Source organism: Pagrus major, chromosome 4 (assembly GCF_040436345.1).
Source record: "Pagrus major chromosome 4, Pma_NU_1.0".
In the NCBI taxonomy this organism is placed as follows: Eukaryota; Metazoa; Chordata; class Actinopteri; order Spariformes; family Sparidae; genus Pagrus; species Pagrus major.
Window position 1 is genome coordinate 17,746,501 of NC_133218.1, and position 20,107 is coordinate 17,766,607.

General features: G+C 40.6%; 2 protein-coding genes across 3 annotated transcripts in view; one reads left to right on the forward strand and one right to left on the reverse strand.

Moving 5' to 3' along the window:
* The first annotated feature begins 19 nt into the window (after positions 1–19).
* wdsub1 (WD repeat, sterile alpha motif and U-box domain containing 1) lies at positions 20–14,081 on the forward strand. 2 transcript variants are annotated; one of them, XM_073464753.1, is made up of 13 exons: positions 20–68; positions 1,567–1,979; positions 2,221–2,408; positions 3,306–3,392; positions 3,834–3,927; positions 4,742–4,775; positions 5,010–5,050; positions 9,418–9,524; positions 9,658–9,675; positions 10,165–10,191; positions 10,607–10,786; positions 12,154–12,288; positions 12,387–14,081. In XM_073464753.1, exons 2-13 carry the CDS (start codon positions 1,582–1,584, stop codon positions 12,536–12,538), a joined length of 1,461 nt encoding a protein of 486 aa, XP_073320854.1. In that variant the 5' UTR covers positions 20–68; positions 1,567–1,581; the 3' UTR covers positions 12,539–14,081. The 2 variants fall into 2 exon arrangements, with proteins under 2 accessions (XP_073320854.1, XP_073320855.1); XM_073464754.1 differs by lacking the exon at positions 10,165–10,191.
* Positions 14,082–14,729: 648 nt separating this feature from the next.
* The window catches only part of LOC140994864 (protein TANC1-like), a 39,338-nt gene continuing 33,960 nt past the window's right edge, over positions 14,730–20,107 (reverse strand). The window contains exons 20-28 of the mRNA XM_073464687.1: positions 19,444–19,577; positions 19,242–19,365; positions 18,974–19,149; positions 18,243–18,375; positions 17,777–17,806; positions 17,602–17,693; positions 17,359–17,505; positions 16,248–16,348; positions 14,730–16,080 (exon numbers count right to left, since the gene is read on the reverse strand). Of these exons, the coding sequence (XP_073320788.1) occupies positions 14,730–16,080; positions 16,248–16,348; positions 17,359–17,505; positions 17,602–17,693; positions 17,777–17,806; positions 18,243–18,375; positions 18,974–19,149; positions 19,242–19,365; positions 19,444–19,577 (2,288 nt within the window). The remainder of the gene's footprint in view (positions 16,081–16,247; positions 16,349–17,358; positions 17,506–17,601; positions 17,694–17,776; positions 17,807–18,242; positions 18,376–18,973; positions 19,150–19,241; positions 19,366–19,443; positions 19,578–20,107) is intronic.

Genomic DNA, 20,107 nt, shown 5'->3' on the forward strand with positions numbered 1-20,107 from the left:
CGTCACGGTCAGCTGTTCGATGCGGAAGTAAACAACACTCGGCTGAACGCTCAACACGACGGAGAAAGGTAAAACAAAGCCATCGCTGTAGCTCACACTTCAATAAGACTTCATTTTATTTACCGTCTGGGTTCGTGTGTTCGGACTGTTCTGTCTCAGCTGTTCTGGATCATGTTTGACTGTTAAAACCTGAAGTAGAAAGTTTCCTCTCGGCTCTGCTGCACGGTTAGCTTCAGCCTTAGCTACAGTATCTACAGACAACAGCATCCCTGTAGCTTTACTTTGCTCTGTCAGCTGGGTTTTATTCTTATCTTAGCTAAGTGATGTGACGTTTTATCATTTGTCACAATTTTTATATTACCAAGTGAATCTACGTGGACGTGTTGAGGCCACAGCTGCAGACCTGAGACTCAAAAGACGAGGTCTGAAGACTTGACTTACTAGAGATTTGACTCTTCCTTTGGGAAGCAAAAATGCATAAAGAAATGTAAAAGGAAATACAGCATAAAGATCTTTGTGGAAAATAATTCAGAAATAAATGCTTACATAAATACATAATTGCATTTTAAAATGGATAAATAAAAAGGAAATTCAAATGGAAAGTAAATAAATAGTTGAATTAACACAAAGGTAAATAAACACAGAGGCAAATAAAAGCAGAACAATCTATTTAGTCACATTTAATAAATAAATTAATATATAGATAATAAGAAAAAAAAGAAAATGTAGAAATAAAAGGTTAGAACAAGGAAAAATTACATTAAATTAGAGAAAAGAAAGCAGACAAAAATAAAATAATAAAATAAAATAATAAGAATAATGATAATGATAATATAACAGTCTTGACATAATACACTAAAAGTTAGTACTAATTAGTTGTAGCCCGATACTAAACCTGGACTTGCCCTTCAGAACTTGAGACTTGCCTCAAGAGATTAAAAACAGCTCAGATCTGAGGACAGGAATACAAAATAAGTCATTAATCATTTTTTGCTTTCTGAGTTCAGGACTTGTTAAATCCCTGCGGTGCTGCGTTGGGAAAAAGAAACTGGAGCAATATGTTGTTATATCACTTCTCTGTGAACTTGGCATGGAGATATTTAGATTTAATGAAACACTTTCCTTTTTATATATTGTTTACATTCCCTGTATGTTAATTTCAAGCAAGGCAAGTTTATATAGCATCGTTCAGACACAAGGCAGTTCAAGGTGCTTTACAGGGGCTTTGAAATACGATAAAAATAAGAGTTTAAAGGGGCACCATGTAGTTTTGGAGAAGAAATTAAAACCCAGAAATTGAATATTTAAATTTAAATTATTTAAATGAAATTGTGTTCTCCTTTAAGATCAGTTCATTCATTTAGTTTGTTTAGGCATGAAAAACAGTCAATCAGTTAAGATCTTTATCATTTTTGATTAAAAACTACAGAGTGCACCTGTAAGAACATTTTACAATTCTATTTTTAGACAAGTAATAAGATTTTAAAATGTATCCTTTGACACACAGGAAGCCAGAGCAGTGATTTAAGTGCTGGTGTAATGTGCTCCACTGTCTTTCTTCCTCAGGAATCGGCTCTCCAAATGACGTCTCTTATTTGCACTTTACAAAACCATCGAGACGATGTCAACTGGTGTGCCTTCTCCAGCAAACTGTTAGCCACATGTTCTGGGGACAAAACTCTCAGGATATACAACACCCGGGACTTCTCAGAGCTGCCCTTCTCACCACTGACAGGACATGGCTACGGCGTCCACTGCTGCTGCTTCAGCGCCTGCGGACAGTTCCTCGCCTCATGCTCGACTGATGCGACCACGCTGGTCTGGTCCATGGACACGGGGGAGATCGAGGCCGTTCTGGAACATCCCGGTCGCAGTCCTGTGAGGGTCTGTGCCATCTCTCCGGACTCTGTCCACCTGGTTTCTGGAGCATCTGACGGCACTTTGGCTCTGTGGGATTTCCCCTCCAAGCAGCTGCGCAGGTAAAGATGATAGCTTATATTATAATAAAGCTGAAACAATTAGAATATCAACTGGCAAAACTAATGTTGATCAATTACAGGCTGAAAACCTCTACAAACAACTCTCCTTGCACCACTGTTTGCAGTACCATGATCTGCACTGTCCCGACAGCATCCAGTTCTGGTGTTATTAGACTTGAATAAAGGAATTAAAATGTAATGTGCCTGTTGATGCAGCTGCTGTTTTTTTGTCTTTGTGAAGGACCGGAGCGGTGAATGACACAACAATGGTGGCCTGCTCCTTCAGCCCCTGCAGTCAGGTTTTCATGACCGGCTCCACGTATGGAGACCTGCGTCTGTGGAACCTGGACATGAACCAGCTCCACGCAGAGAAGAACGCCCACGACCTGGGGGTCACCTGCTGCACCTTCGCTCCCAGCATCCTCAGTGGTGAGATCTTCACAGATTATTCTGGTGTTTCTGGCAACATTTGAGAGTAAAGAAATCTGAATATTATATTGATCTATACTCTTTTTTTTTCATGTAAACTTCTGAATAACTGTTGCAAGAATCCCTCAAATCAGATTATTAAAAAGTTTTACAGAGATTTGCACAGAGGCAGGATTTATTAGAGCAACAGCTAATATAAAATACATTATTGACATTAAATTTTGACCGGTAATTCACTGGTAATTAAATTAATATGTGTAACTACAAATAACTATGCAAATATTAAACTATAATTAAGAGGAATAAGTCAAGGTCAAAGTAATCTTCATTATCCCTGAGGGATCGCACAGCCAGCAGTCACACAGTCAACACACTAATGAAGACACGAACAAACAGAAGAAAAAATAAAAAGAGGGACTTACATAATGTTATTTAACACCCCAATAACAGCAGGGACCAGTGAGTGCTTAAATCTATCGATTCTGCATCTCTGCAGATTGAATTTGGTGACAAAATAAGTTAGTAGCGACGTTCAAAAGGGTTATAAACCAACAGGCGCACACACACTGCGTCTCCAGCAGGTAATCAGCCTGTACATGAAACTACAGCCCGTAAAACTTACGGTCTTTTGCATATATATCATCATATAAACTCATCATATATCCCTACATTAGTCCTCTGGTGCACCAGTTGTGTTTTACATTTCTACCGTAGGTTAAATCGTTAACAATCGTTGCAACAATTATCAATTATCAATCAGTTAACAATTATCAATCAGTTAACAATTATCAATCGTTGATCTGTTTGGCCTTCCTGCAATTTTACTGTAACATCTGACTGATCGCCTCTCATCAAGGCTGATTTTATTTTATTTGTTTCTATGTTTTTGTCTCTCAGGTGGTCAAGTTGTGCAGTTTCGTCTGGCGTCCTGTGGGCAAGACAGTCACCTGAAGATCTGGGCCATAAACAAGTTGAGCCCTGGAGGTAGAGGGATATATTAATGCTTACTTGACTCTCTCTCTCTTTCTCTCTGTGGCTCATATGAACCTCTCTGTCATTATTACAACCTTTTATAGCTAAGATTGTAAACCTGTTTTATCTAATGTACACTGTTCCTGTGTTTCAGACATCATATAAGATCATCGAAAGTAACGATACTTCAAGAATTCTTTAATACCACGATACCATTTCTGTTTATTATGCTTTCAATAGTATCAGAAGTACCGGAGCTATAAAAAAACAGATCTACATCCAGATTTTCTATCCAAAGCTGCACAGATAGTAACAGTATTACGGATGTGTTCAGTGACTTTTTCTGTACCAGCATTATGTGCAGGCAAAACTAAAACTAAAGACAAAAAATCCTATTTTGTGTGCATCGGACTTTAATTTGTGTGTTTGACTACAGCTGTTTCTGTCTCGCAGCCTATAAGATGCAGCTGCTGCACACATTAACTGGCCAGTCGGCTCCAGTCCTCTCCTGTGCGTACTCCTTTGACGGCCAGCTGCTTGTGTCTGGGTAGGATCTCCTTGAAGCTTATGTGAAGCTGTAAATTGAATTTCTTATTTTCCAGGCAGCCGATATTTTCTGTTTATGCCAGTGCAGTATGAAAATGATCTTACTGAGACTGAAACTTGCTTGAAATAAGTAATTTTAGCAGTTAGGATTTACTCATCTTTACTTTTGATCTGATAATATTGCATGGTAATGTTATTTTGAAGAGTTAGTGTCACTATTGGGCAAATCACCAGTCCCTGAGCTGTAATTGAATGTTGCTGAAAGGAGTTTTCAAAACACACATGAATAAAACAAAAAAAGGATACACTTGTTCACTGTGACATTATATTGTCTATTTCAAGCTAGTGGCTGCCTGAAATGTGAGAAAGAAAATCAAAAATCCTTTGGTACACTTTGAGAAACTGTCAGCAGTCCTATAAATTACGTACAATTTGTATTAAATTGGCTAAAACATGTACCATAAATACCACCTTTGTGTTACTTTAAAAGACTCATTTAAAAGATTTCTAAACATCCTGATTCCCTCAGGAAAATTCACAAGAAAGAAAACTTTATTTCACATCAATCTCTTGATCTTAAATAGATTAATAGCCATGTTTTGATCTATTTAGGATCAAGGGATTGATGTAAAATATAGATGGTTTGTCTGGATTTTTAAGTAGGCCACCACTGACACAACTATAAGAGTGCAGTACTTCAGTTTAACCACTGGAGGGAGACATGCATTGTTGTATTCTTCGACCTGAACATGCTGTACCAAATACTGTTACTTCAACATGTTCCTGACAGAGTTTCATCTTTTTATTTCCTTCAGCTCTGTGGACAAAACTGTTGCAGTCTATGATGCTGTAAGTACTTCCCCTTTTCACTGATTCATGTGGTTGTCAAAAGTTTTACCATAAACTTATATTCTGCTCCATTCATAACATAATGTCATATATATAAATATATATATATATGTGTGTATGTATATGTATATATATGTATATATGTATATATGTAACTATATGTGTGTATATATATATATATATATAATATATATATATATATGTATTTATGTGCCACACTTTGCCTGTTTGCAGGTAAATGCTGTTTTGCTGTACACACTCAACCAGCACGAGAGGTACACACTGACTTATATTTTTTAACTGTTATTTCTTTTTGAATCTAAACATTATTTTGTCCCAAGGTAAATGCGTAGATTTCTCTCTCATCTTGCCAGTAGAGCCTGACCGACATATCAGTTATCTGTGAGCCGATATGAAAACTTTTTAAAAAATGATATAGAGATTATAATGCAGAAAATGATACTAATTTAAAAAATATCTACATATCCATATATTACTCCCTAATATTGATATCGGCATCAGCCCCAAAAACTGGTCGGTCAGGCTCTACTTGCCAGACAGAATATGTGGTGTATTATTCCTTATTTCATGATATTATTTAATGTTGTTTGACAAAATTCTCATATGGAGATATTTTTGTTTCCATGTGTAAAAGAATAAGATGGAAAATTTGAATAACATGTGTCACAGTTTGAGATCTTACGGAAGCCCTAAAGGGCCATGCATTCATTAATAATAATTTTCTCGAGATCTCGAGTTATTATCTCGAAATAACAACTGCCGTTTTCCCAAGATAACAGGATCATTTTCTCGAGATAACGAAACATTGTTTTCCCGAGATCTCGAGATAATGAAACTTTGTTTTCCCGAGATAACGATACAATTCATTCGAGATCTCGAGATAATGACTGTGATATGATAGGCCTGAGATTATGGAGACCCCCCGGACCTCGTAGCTGGTCAGCTATGTAGTTAACGACGACATCAGGCTCACTTAGATTGCACCGCCGATGTAGCTGAAGCCTTGCTAACCATCTTTTTAGATTACGCACTCTACTGTGTATATTATCTGTAATAGCAAGGCATAATGCTATTTCAGCCTGTGTCAGGCCTCGATTAAAAAGATATGTGACGTGGTGAGCTGTTATTTCGAGATAATAACTCGAGATCTCGAGAAAACAAATGAAATTAACTCGTTATCTCGGGAAAACGGCAGTTGTTATTTCGAGATAATAACTCGAGATCTCGAGAAAACAAATGAAATTAACTCGTTATCTCGGGAAAACGGCAGTTGTTATTTCGAGATAATAACTCGAGATCTCGAGAAAACAAATGAAATTAACTCGTTAATGGGAAAACGGAGGAAATAAAATGTAGGAATGCATGGCCCTTTAGGGCTTCCGTAAGATCTTGAACATTAACAACATACATTTTATCAAAATTATAAATGTTTTTCCAGTGAAACACTGCTTTCTTTTTTTAAATCAATAGGATGTGCAACAGTTGTCTTTATGTAATAGTGAAAATATCAATAAAATATAAATATTACAATATATTGGTATTGGGACAAAAAACTCAATATTCCAGCTCACACCAGGATATGACTGACACTAATTTATTAACAATTACATTAAAACAACAAGAAGCAAACTACATGTTTCACATGTTGCTTCATCACATTCGCTCTGTGTGCTTGATTACCAGCAGTTGTTTCTTTAAATAATCAGGAGCTTATTAGTGGAGAATCCAACTAAGTCACATTCCCAAAAACAAATACTTCACAGCAATAATGAAAATCCAGCACAATTCCACTGTACAGAACTAAAAACATACATTTCCATTTTACACAAGATGGCAAGAATCCTTCAACTGTGAGAGGTTTTTCAGAAGAAAATGGGATAATTCTGTCACAATTTGTGCAATCTTAATTTTGCCCATTCCGTCCACTCTTGTTTATACTCCACCACTCACGCACTTGATGTTGTTTGTGCTGAAAAGAGGTCTTTCACACCGTTTCTCTGGCAACTGCTGGTACCTTTTCTGTTTGCACACATAACATTCAGTCTGTCTTCCATAAACATATTTTTGGTTAAAACTCGCTGCAAGATGATTTTGCAATGCTAACACATAAACAACACAGGTATTTGTGGACTACTTGTGTTTCTGGACCTGTTTTGTTTGGTATTTCAGATAACCGGACAACTGACAAGGCGACACATTGACATATTTCCAGTCTAGTTTTATTAGGTTTTGATACCATAAATTGTTCAGTTATATAAACTTGAGAAGTATATGTCATTTACAGCAAGATATCACCTGCAGTGAAGGCAGAGACAGTCCCTTTCACAGATTATGACCCAGTGCGGTCATAAAACATGCCTTTTTTAGAAAAACGTAGGACAGCTATCACTGTCTCTCTCCCTCCACACACACATAAATGCACATATAAGCCACAGCTGAATGATTGCACTTACAAGCTATTTAAGTCCATCAAGCCACCTGTGATTGAAAGGCAGAAAGCTCAGTTCCTTTCAGTTGGAAAATGAAAGTCATGTTAGAAAATCACTCAGTGAAGTGGAAGTAGATGCGGCAAGTTGAGAGAAAGTGGATAAATGGTGAAAAAGTGAATGACAACACTTGACAAAATACCTCCAGGAGGAAACTCATTTGACTTGAGACAAACTGATATTATAACAGTGCGTCTCGCGTTAGTGCAGCCTTTCACCAAATTCCTATGGGAGGTTTTTAGAGACGTTTGTTTGAAGCCAGTTAGCTTTAGTGGATCAACACCTCTGAGCGATCCAGCTTAGGTTTGAGAGACATCGTCCTCATTAACGTTTTGACTTTCTTGAATCTACTGAAAATGTGATTTCAGTCCCTATTTAGATCTCAGTGGAGTCTTTGATGTGGGAAGTCATCTCTAAATTGGCCCTTTGATGGAGAACATTTCCATCACTGCTACATATTTAAGTCTGGTATTGAGTCATTGTGCCCACCTTTTAACCTTGTAACGGCTGAACTGCAGCTTCAGACGGGGTTCTTACTGCTGCTATAAGCTCAGGACTCAGACATGGGGCCTCAGGCTTCAGTTTCTGAATGCTTTAAATGGACCTGCTTGAGGAATCGTTAATATCTTTAAACTAACTTTAAAAAATATTGTTCTGTCAGTTCTCTTGCTTTGCCTGTGATTGATATATTAACATTTGGATCCACAATATTGGATTTCTGCCTGTATCCAATATGCCCATTTTTTCCAACTTGATTGCAGATACTGATAGATGGCAATTTTTTTCAACCTAATTACCAGGAACATGAAGTCAACAGTTTGCACTGTGTGTGCATAAGATGAGCATCATCTTATCAGTCTGTCATATCAGCAGAAATGTTTATTCCAGCCCGATGTGATATTTCATTTGAAAGCCTTTATTGGCTGATGCTGAGGATGTTAGGGGTAGACCGATTATTGGCCCCGACCGATTATCGGGGCTGATATTCAGGCCATTCCGGTGTTGGTGATTTTTCTGTCAGATTTCTGATAAAATAAACAAATTTAAAAATGTGGTGCTTTGGTGTTGATGCAACGTCCTCTCACACAATGTCCCGCCTACAACACTGTCTGATCTGTAACACGTCACGATGAATAGCCTATAAACACTGAATAATCTGAATCTGAAAAGTAAGTAGTGATTAAATTTATCAAATAAATGTAGTGGAGAGGAAGTATAAAGTAGCACAAAATGGAAAAACTCAAGTAAAGTACCTCAAAATTGTACCTAAGAACAGTACTTTGAAAAAAATTGAAATTTTGACACGTGAATATCGCTCCCAAATATCGTTTTTCAGTCTCCTTGATTTCTAATAATCGGTATCGGCCGTGAAAAAGCCATATTGGTTGACCCGTAGACGATGTCCCGATAATATTGCACTTCTCGAATTAAAGACATAATATGTAAGACTAAGACTTTTGTGGAGTTTTGTACTTACATCATCCCAAATGTTTCCGGCAATGTTCAAACCCAGGGAAATCCAAGTTTACTCAAGATCATATTTAATTTGGTCGCCTGTTGCTGTAACTTCCGGGATAGAGTGAGTAAGGAAGTCTGCCTCATCTGTGAACATCTGTGCCCGAGTCATGTCGGATAGATTTTCATCAGCAGTGGTGCATGTTTAATAATGTGTTCACCACCAGTGAAGTGCGTTTGGCAGCAGGATCAATTGTTGTATTGTTAATTTGCCCCAAACAGCCAGATGACTGTGCTTCAGTCGTAAGCTAGCCAGCAGCGAAACACACATAGCTTGTGTATGTGTGTCGTTGTCTTTGAATTCATGTCAACCTCTCACTAAACTCAGCACTCACCAGAGACTCCAACCCCAAAAGTTAAAAAGTAATCTCTGAGCTCACGTCCTGTCAGTTAATGACTCCTGATCAGAGCAGAATTCAGTGAGACTCCAGGTGTTTATTCCTCCAGAATGTCTGCCTCTGCCACAACACTCTTCCTTTTCTTGTTTTGTTTTGATAGGGAAATCTCTAGTGGCAGAATTTACATATTGTGCGTTGAAGACTCAGCTGTTTGCCTTTGATTGATAGATCTCTTTTAGTCTTTTTTGAACCTCTTTGTTCGATTTCTGTCCTCTGCTGCAGGTACGTGACAGCATGTTCCTTCTCTCCGACTTCACCGCTAATTGCTACAGGATCCATGGATAAGACAGTAAACATCTGGAGGCTGGAGGACGGATGCAGCGCCAATGGTGGGAAAAACTCACACATCACTCAAACAGAGTAACATCTACAGTGTATTTTGACGATTAGTTATATTTGTTTTGTCTTGTAATCTGTTTTTTGTGTCTGCCTCCTTCACCCCACCTTGTGTCCGATGGAAAGGCGGGAAGTCGATCCCTGGTGAGTTTTCTTTTTCTGTTCTTTTTGTTCTGCAACATTTGAGACTTGAAAGGAAATTGCTTTTACAATGACGATGTACGCTAAGTAACAACAAACACGATTCGGCAGTCACAGACCTGGTTTTATTGCTCCTGTCTTTATTCCCAGGTGCTGTTCTGTTTGCCAGCTGTAAAAATCTGCAGAAAATCTTTAAGATGCTGCATTTATTTGCAGCTAAACATGGCTCTTCTAAGAAAGACCATCAAGTGAAGTCAGTTAAATCTGTAGCAGTCTTACTGGAAGATTTGCACCTCAATACCAGTCACCCTTCTTTCATCGGTGTCTTAAGATGTCTTGTGTTAAACTACGTTCATCTTGATGTGAAGGACACAGGTGTTGTGTGCTCTCTTTTCCTTAATCACCCTTCAGTCTCAAGTGTTGGAGGTTTGCTCAAGGATTGCATTGCATCGCTCATATTTACACTGACTAATTCCTTTTCTTGTGTTTCAGAGCGGTCTGCTCTGACATCAAGTGATGGTAGGAAGAAAGAAAATATGTCTGTACTGCAGAGTATGTCACACTGGGGTGTAAAAAGTAAAAATCAGTTATTCAGACACTAGTCCTCATGTTATATGTGGATCAAAAGAACTAAAATAATTTATAATTTTAATGTTTTTACCAGCAGGTGTCCAGACCAAGTTTGATCTAGTAATTTGTCTGCAATGTACAAGCTCCTTTTCACCTTCTAGTGTCATCTTGTGTCAATTAAAATGTCGATGAAGCCTCCAGACATTTATTTATATTACTATACAAGCTGTGCCCGCCACGGCCCCCTAATCAATAACTAGTCTGCAGGATTCCAGGATATTCTTGGATGGAGAATATTTGGCCATTTTTCTAAAGGTGCTGCAGCTGTGAAGGACTGACGTTCTGCTTTGATTCACCCTCTCAGGGAGAACCACTGCGGGCCGATTGAAGCTGCTGGTCAGCGATTGGTCGGAGGAGGATGTGTCATCGTGGCTAGTGGAGGAAGGCCTCGGGGGATTGGTGGACAAATTCACGGCCAACAACATAGACGGGACGGAGCTGCTCAATCTCACCAAGGAAACGCTGGCGTCAGAGCTGCACATAGGTGAGGATGACAGGCACACACTGCTCAGCGGGTGCTATGCCACTTCTTCAGTCCCTCGTTGTGTCACCGACCTAACACTTGGCTGAAATGTAAGAATGTAAACCCAGTCGTATGGGTATTATATGCTTGGTCTCTTTTAAGAATGAACATGTGTGGATTAGGGTTTTTGTACCTATTTACATGGATAAAAGTGACACATTAAATTAAAGTAAGGGTGAAGTAAGGAAGGAATGAATGAATGATGATGATGATGGGGGTTTTAGTCAGTGAGATTACATAATATTAGGCTGCCCTGCAAAAGTGCTCAGCTTTGGGGCTTCATCAGTTCTGACTTTAATCTGGAGCACTTCATCAGTTACATAACCCAATCCCCAAAACAGTATTTCCCATAAGGTATGAAAGTGGATTTACACCTAATATCATAAAGGCCTTTTTGGTTGTTTCCAAGTCTTCCTGAACGTCAGGTTTTTATTTTTATTTTTGCATTTTTTGATTGAACAGACTATATTTTTCTGCCTCTTCTACAAGATTTTGCAACCACTAAAGTAGGAGTGTTGTGCTGTCGATGTCAGTCTACCAGCTATCCCGGCATTCGTCATGTAGTTGTCAGCAAATGTTTGTTGTACTGCCATGCCGTCATTTCCATCCCACAGTCGCTGTCAATCACCCCTCAGTTTACACAGCTTCAGTGCTGCGACAGCTTGTGTTCACATTGTTCTGTTTTTAGTAACGGAGCATAAATCTCACCTATTTAGCAGAAACCAACTTCGAGAACAGTGCTGAGCAGCAACGTGTTTTATCTACCACGATGAAAGACAGAGAAACAGGCATATTTGTCGAAGGTGGGAGTGAAATCAATAAAGCGTGCTTTTCTTCTAAAGAGGCAGAATGACAAAATGAAACCAAAATGCACCAGTGAGACGATCAGGGAGTCTACAAAGTATGTTCCTGTTCAGCTGGGGTTATCTCTTTATTTTATCAGATCATTCATGTTGTGAATAATCTGAATAAATGCTTCTAGTTTCTCCGGCAGTCGTGTTTTACGAAACAATGTTAATAAAACAGCAGTATTCAAATAAAAATGCCCTCGAGCACCTGCTTAGTATTTAACTATGAATTGGACAGTCAGCAGACATGATCTGCTCCCACCATCTCACCCACACTTACATTCACCATCCAAGAGTGAACAGAGCTAAAGGCAGGAATAAAAAATGCTCAAAACCTTGATATTGATATTATTGTATATCTAAGTGTTTGCTTCAGTTTATCTTGTCCCATTGTTTTAATGAGAGCACACAGTCTTGATTGTTCTGTTGTCTCTTCTGGCACATTTCCTTATTCTCTTTCTTGTGTGCGTTTGTCTGTAGAGTCAGTCGGCCTGCGCAGTAAACTCCTGAGGAAGGTGGAGGAGCTGAAGAGTGAGTCAGTGTGTTCAGGCATTCCTGATGAGTTCCTTTGTCCGATTACCAGAGAGCTTATGAGGGAACCAGTCATTGCTGCAGGTAAGAGAAGATCAGACCTTGTCCAATTTACACAATTTACATATAATGACACAACATATGAGTCCACTCATGAGTCAACCGTGGTCGTTTCCCAACAGATGGATACTCATATGAAAGAGAGGCCATCGAGAGCTGGATCAACACCAAGAACCGCTCCAGCCCCATGACCAACCTCCCTTTGCTGACCACTCTGCTCACCCCTAACCACACCCTGAAGATGGCCATCGGCCGCTGGAAAACCACCCACTAGCATCCGAAAGACCAAATATTTTCTCTAAGTAGAAACCAAAATACAGTGCTTACAGCAATGGCAGCCACAGGTGTGTCTGATTTTGTTTAATTTGAGGCATCTGCACACCGTGCACAAAAATATGCCATTTTTGATTGCTGGGGAGCAGAAAGGCAAAATTGCAACAACAGGTGTAAATGTACTTTCATTTCATTGAGTTGGACATCCCAGGGGAGTGCTTCTTTTGGCCACCTGAAGAATGCACATTTAAAGCGGCTATAATCAATATTTTTATACAATCAAAGCTTTACAGCGAGCTTCAAGTCATTTAAGTTGTCCTGTTTACAGCGGGAAAAAAAAAAATCTACAAACCCTCTGCACACCAGCTGCTCAGCATCAAATGTCAGACAGACACAGTTAACAACTACTTGGTGAACATAGTGGAGCATTTAGCAGCTAAAGAGCCAGATATTTCACCCAGGAGATGGTGGAGACCAAAAATGGAGCTAAAAGACAGCAAATATTGGACACCTAAATTTACCAGGTTTCCACAAACACGATTCTGAAACTTCTGGATGTGTAAGTTAGCTACTGCTTGCTAACAAGTTAGCCATATCAACTTAAAATCTCCTGATGCTTTCAAATGTTGTGCTCACAACTTGTTTCTGCTGACCCCAAGTGGCAAAAAAATCAGTTATCGCCAGTTTAATTTTCACTTGACTTTCATCTAAGGCTTGGTCTGCCAACTCCTCACAAACGCACCTTGGTCTCTTTGCCTTGCTAAACTCGCAGATCATTGTGCACAAAGCACGTAGTGCAAAAGTGCTTTCTTTTGACTAATAATGACCAGTTTTCTTTCTTTTTTTTTCTTTTTGAATTTGAGCTGTAAGGGTCTGAAAGCTACATAGAGCTACTGACAGGGGTGTTGATTCGCAGTGGGATCAGTAATACTATCAACCCCTAGAAATATAGCTCAATGGAGCGTGTAATGAAAATTATATTATATTGGTCATCTTACTGAAAACACTATTTGCACTATCTGCTGGTAAGCATTACATATCATACATTCATCTACGTATTTTTCAGATTGTCTTAACATTTCTTATTACAAACCCTGTGGGAGTAGTGCTTGGCAAGTAGTTTGGGGTTAACTTCCCTGTACAAGCTAACACCCATCTTCTAAAGACATATTTGTAAAATATTTAGAAAGTGCATTGTCAACATTTTTATACAATTCATTTATTTTGATGGCTTGGTTAAATGTCAGTTTAGATAAGTTTCTAAAGGACAAGATCATTTATCCATCCATACACATTCTGAAACTTAGCAAACATTTTATGGATTATACTGTGAAAGAAGTAGATGTAGCGATGTAGTCCTCCATTAATATTTTTATTATACCACAATGATAATGTGGTAACAATCTGTAATCCATAGTATGACTCTGAAAATGGAATATAACAACTATGGACAAACAGCGATGTAAGAAGTCTCTTAAGATTTGTTAACCTCGACTGTTGCTCCTGTAACTGCTCTCTGTGTCCAAATAAACCAATACACACTCCATATGAATATGTTCTCTGCTATGCAAAAATAAATAACATATACTGTGAATATTGAAGCAGTCAACTCAATAGTAGATTATGACAAGAAGTTTCCAACAATGTCATGTACAGTGCGTTTTTTTTGTTTTTTTTATCAAATGTACCAAGAAAAAGGATCTCGAGTACACAAAGTAATTTCTTTTGAAGCCTGTAATGCTGACAGATAACCACTTACAGGGAAATATATAATCTGCAAATATAGTGTACACCGTACAAATATAAATGTTTTTTAAAAGACACTCGACAATAGAAATGGTCATATTCTGCAACTAAATAGCATGAGGTTTTTTTTCATATTCGTGCACAAAGCTTTCTCTGACTTCTATATTTGATATAATAAATTAAATGTTTAGACAATATAATACTTATTTTTTTAAATCCCTACTTAAGGTATGTCTGGTTTTCTTCAATACACTAGCTGTAGACATGTAAGCAAAAGCATAGTAGCCTGAGTTGAACACTGGTTCTAGATTGTAAATGCAGTGCAGCAGCATAACTCTACAAAACAGGCTCAGGGAAGGGAGCTGTTCTCAAACCAGCCTCCCTTGCTACCTTATGTGGCACAGTTAGTTGAAAACAGCCTGTATCTGTGCTTTGTTAAAATATACTCAGACGTTGGACTCTATAAATGAGCGTTTGGGTTTGATGGGAGCCATATGCAGAGCCGGGTTGTCTCTTGTTAAGCTCGCCTGTCTGTGCCTCCCATCAGGGAAGCGTAGCTGGGAGGACGTGGTGCCTCTGGCTTCTCTCTGGTGGAGCCGCTCGCCAAAGTCCCGGCCTTGCTGGCTGTTGGCCTGACTTCCAGGGAGCTGCTCCTGGAATGAAGCGCGTTTGTACTCATTGTTGAATCCTTGAAACTCCATTACTGACATGCTGAAACTCTCCACCCCTCCTCCTCCCTGTCGGCTCATGCCAGAGGTCTGCTGGCCCTGGACTCGCACTGATTTGTCCATTACTCCCATGAAGGGCCGGGGCTTTAGCTCTGGTTTTGTCTTGAAGCTACCGCTGCTCTTGATGGGGCATGGGGCATCCGGCACCTGCTGCCTGCCGCCGTCTGATAGGTTCCCACTGGAGGCCTGACTGGAGCTGGAGCCCCTTGAGCCTGCTGTTCCTCCACCACCACCACCCTCCCTCCTAACCTCCATACTAGACCCCAGAGCGAGAGCCAGGCCATCGAGAGCCACAGAGTGGGTGGAGAGTCTGTCAGAGCCCCTGGAGAAGCTGGAGGAGCGGGGCTGGTACATCTGGAGAGGCCCAGGTGGGGAGGAGCTGTTGGGGGACATGGGGTGGTAGTGCTCGGTGGGGCTGTGTCCAGAGTGTTCATTGGCTGATCCAGGGCCGATGTCAATACCCATCACTGGTGCAGGCCTCAGGGAGGTGGAGATGTGTCTGCCTGGCAGAGGACTGGAGGGGCCGCACAGAGAGAGAGGCCTGCCTCCAACTCTGCCCCCTGACTGGAGGGAGTGGCAGTGGTGATGAGTCCTGCTGCTCTGGCTCTGCCTGTTGATGGCAGGAACAGGCTCGGGCAGGTCCACAAACAGTTGGTCCCGCACATATTCCTCTTGAGGGAAACACGGCGACTGATCGCCAAAGGCCACACCTCCAGGGAGAGTCCTGTTTGGAGCGTACGGATTCAGAGGCCAAAACTCTGGACTTTTCCCACACTGTAGGCTCACCTCCTCACCCTCCTCCTTCTCCTCCTCCTTCTCTGCATCAGTGTGCTCTGCAGGGACTTGCCTCTCCAGACTTCCCTGTGAATAGACGTCTGTCTCCTCCTCTGTGGCTTGATGGTGGTGGGTGTGAGAGTCCCTGTTGTAACCTTGTGTCATGTTGTTGCTGGATGCCTTCAGATGATGCTTGCATTCCTCCTCTACCCGTACCAGCAGGCGGCGGATCTCTCGGTTGGACGGGGAGAGTCGTGCTGCTTCGTGGAGGTCTGCCAGCGCTGCAGTAAACTGCCTGGGGAGTATAGAGAAAAGGAACAAAGAACAACTTTAAAAATACTTAACTTACAGTGCCACAGAGATGTAGCATCCCAGTGAATTGCTGATTCTCGCAAAAATAACTTTCGATGGAGCAAAACGGCTGTGCTCTGAATTAATATACTTCATTTAATATGGTGGTACCTGCTACTCCTCTTGGCTCGTGCTCTGGCATAATACGCTTCGTAAGACCTGGGTTTGAGTTCCAGGGCTTTGGTTGCAAACTCTTCAGCTATGCCAAAATCCTGTGTTTTCAGATAAGAAAAGTGCATTTAAATGTTAGACGCAGCACAATCAAAAAACAAAGCCATTGTATGATCAGCTGTGTGTTTAAGTGACTAGACTGGAAAGTGTTTGTTTTGCAGAAATGGTCTGAGCCAATTTCAATAAAAATAGTGTTTGTGTTCGCATCTTCATACACGGATCAGAGGATCGAAGCCTGTTTAATGAGACAGAGCTCACGCTGCAATCATTTTTATTGACCGGAAAAAGAGAAGGAGAGGGAGAGAAACAGACAGAGAGCAGCTTGTTTTTCTGCAGGTTTTTACTGCTCTCATCATCGCTCTCAGGTGAATATTTAATGACACCAACACATTGTGATTCTGTCCTTGAGAGGAAGGTCAAAATGGCAGCCTTGAATGTGAGATTGTGAACGTTGCTGCTGAATGTTTAATGACGGTATCATGTAGTCTCTCTGCTGGCCCTTACTGCCTGCATTCTGATATATTATGTGGATTTAGCCAGCCCACTCGCACGTCCACTGTAAATAACCCCCTGTAGAGACACAGAGAAACAGAGTGCGCTTGGTCTGCCAGAGAGAGTGACCTTATCACATCACATTATCTGCTCCATTATTCATCGGCCACAGTGACCCTAAGGATGGCATTTTTACACAGTCTGTTAGGACGTCTGTCATCACCAGGGTGGGTTCCAAACTGGCTGCAGGCCACACACATCTATCTCCACACTAACAGCACACCGTTATTCACCATGTCACCACCTGCTTCCAGGTCTTACACGTACATTCTGTTTACCAGGGAGATGTGAAATTAGATCTGAAAAGCAGAGATATTTTTACAGTGAGCTATACCTCTGCTGACATTATCTTTTTATGCCGATACAGATAAATTATATATCTTAAGAAGGCATCTGCCTTGCCTTGCCTTGCCAGCCCTCCTGCCATCCCCTCAGCGCCTAATAAACCTACCGGTGCTAAATAGTGCATGAGCAGTTTGATAGAGCTTTGGGGCCTTACATTGGTTTTCCTGCGGCAGCGGGAAAGGTTTAGATAGAGGGAGACCCGCAGGTCTTTGAGCCCTTTCAGCTCCTCTCCTTGCCCCTCGCGAGGAAGCTTCCTCAGGGCATACTGATAACGCTGGCCTGCCTCCTTCATACGTCCCTTCTGAGAAACACACAGAAAGAGGGGGGGGGATAATTGACAACCTGCAATGTTTTCCACACTCTCACAACCCACTCTTTAACATTCATCATAACACACCTTGTAAAGCATGTTTCCTTCCTCCATCAGCTTCTGCAGCAGGATGAGGAGAATATCTGGTTTGGAGGAAGCCATAGCCCACGTAGCGTGACCTGATGGAGGGGTACAAATATTTATCTTTCTGTTATCTGTCTTGCTAGTCTCTTTTACTTTGCGTCTTACATAAATCATGTACCTGATCGATCATGTGGAGCCGTTCTATAGCCTTTCGGTTGATGGAGAGACAGAGAAAGAGAGAGAGGGGAGAAGAGGGAGTTAGAGAAGTGGATGTAAAACTGCAGGTGCTGCAGAATACTGAGTAACAGTATACTGTATGGGAGTAAAATAGGTGGTTATAGAGTAATAAATGCAGAGCGTGCAGCTGCAAAAGTATAGCACATAACACAAATCTATCCAAGTGAACCGAGTCTTCATTGATTGGTTAAAGTCAGATAGAAATATGAATCCACTCTGGGAAGGGAGTTTAGCCAAAGAAGCGTTGATTCAACTTTATGCTCATTTTAGCGTCTGCACTGCGGTTTGTGGAGCCGTTTAATGGTGTCGTATAATGTTAAATGGCTTGTGGAACATCTTGTTTGAATACAAAATGCCTAAAGGTGGGATTTATTGCAGGGCTGTTATGGTAGGCACGGTGTCTATACCCGTCTTGGATCCTTTCTTAAGCAGCGAGGCCACCAGGGCCGGGTTCTGGCAGCCAGTTGTCCGGTCTGAACCTCTGGTTCCGTTGTTGTCGGCTCTCTCCAGCACCGCTCCGTGTTCTACCAGGCAATGAACCTGGTCGTGCATAGAATAATAACAACATATATTTTAGATTTAAATTTAAGATTCGAGTAATTAAAAAGTTGTTTGATATTTTAATCATTAAGTTGATTACACACTATGCTTCACAACATCACCAACACAGCTGTCTGCTCCTTCGTTCACTGATGATTGAAGTTTTTAATCATTAGATATTTTTGATTACTGTCCCGCTGATAATTAGATTACACGAGTCACAAGTTTTCTACTCCACATGAACTCTGATTGCAAATTGACGTCCTGTGTTGTAGGTACAGATAATAATTATAATTATTTTAGTAATTATTATTTATTCCATTTGTCAAAAATAGCTAAAATTGTGTTGTTGTGAGTGAGATAATTATATTGTACTTTGCTAATCATCTTTAAATAATTATAATATTAAGCAACCTATTGCCAAGTGTACACTTCTATACCAAGGTCTATAAACTGCATCCCAACCACACAGGGAAAGGAACATTTTTTGTTGAGGAATATTTACAGAATATAAAAAAAATATATATTTCAAATAAACACCCCATTTTTCTTTTGCATTATCAACACGATTTCATCTAAACAACAGCATGAAACCCACTGTATCTGCATCCCCGTTAAGGGCAGCTAGGTCGAGAGGAGTCCGTCCCTGTCTGTCTGGTTGGTTCAGGTCTGCGCCTGCCTCCACCAGAAGCTGCACGGCACCTTTCGGGCCCTTCATACAGGCCCAGCTAAGCGCAGTCAACCCCTCCTGATCAACAGAGGACAGAGAGGCACCTGCAACCGCAAACGATACAAATATTGTTTTGCAATTCAAATACATTCAGAAAACATGATAAGTTATTAGTAGGGAAGGCGGGGACTCTGACCCTTTGACAGCAGGAGTTCTGCAGTGCTCATATGGCCCTCACAGGCAGCCAGCATCAGTGCAGTGCGACCCAGCTTGTCGCTGACATTGATATCTGCACCTTGTTTTAGCAGCAACTCTACAATCTGGAAAAGAGAGAAAAATTATTCCAAAAACTGGTTAAATAAAAAAAAAAAACCCATGCCAGTCACCAGACTCCTCACCTGCGTGTGTCCGTGTTTGGCGGCACTAAGCAGTGGGACCATCCCTCGGCGGTTTGGTATCTCCAAGTCTGGCTCTCGCTCCAGGAGGAACGCACACACCTCCATCCTCCCTCTCCCTGAAGCTGCGCTCAGCACTGACAGAGGGTCAGCATAGAGAGAGACGGCGAGGTGGAGAAGAAAATGTAATTGACACATTTAGGAGAGAAGAAGCATGAGTGAGAAACGGAGAGATGGGTATTTCTATAATCTTTATGATTCTTGATTTCTTTACAAATCTAGATATCTGAGAACTATGCCATTGAAATTGATGACAGACACCTGCACCTTCTCTTCCACAACAAGAGCAAAGAAAATACAATCATTTCCAATCATAACTCCACACATTAGATAAATTGTACCCTCCTTTACCAGCCAGTGTTACTATGACAAACGGCATCGGTCCTTTTTTAGTCCTAAGCTAATTGAGCAGCTGGGGCAAGGTATTGATGTCATTTTCTAACCTCGTCTTAGTACTCTTGATTAATGACATCATGTCTCATGTGACCACATGCTTCAGTGAACAAATCACTATGTATAATATTGCCTTTAAAGAGAAGTTATCGTCATATGTGAAACAAAAGTAGGTTTTGTTTGAGGTGACTTTTCATAGCTGCATAAAATAGTA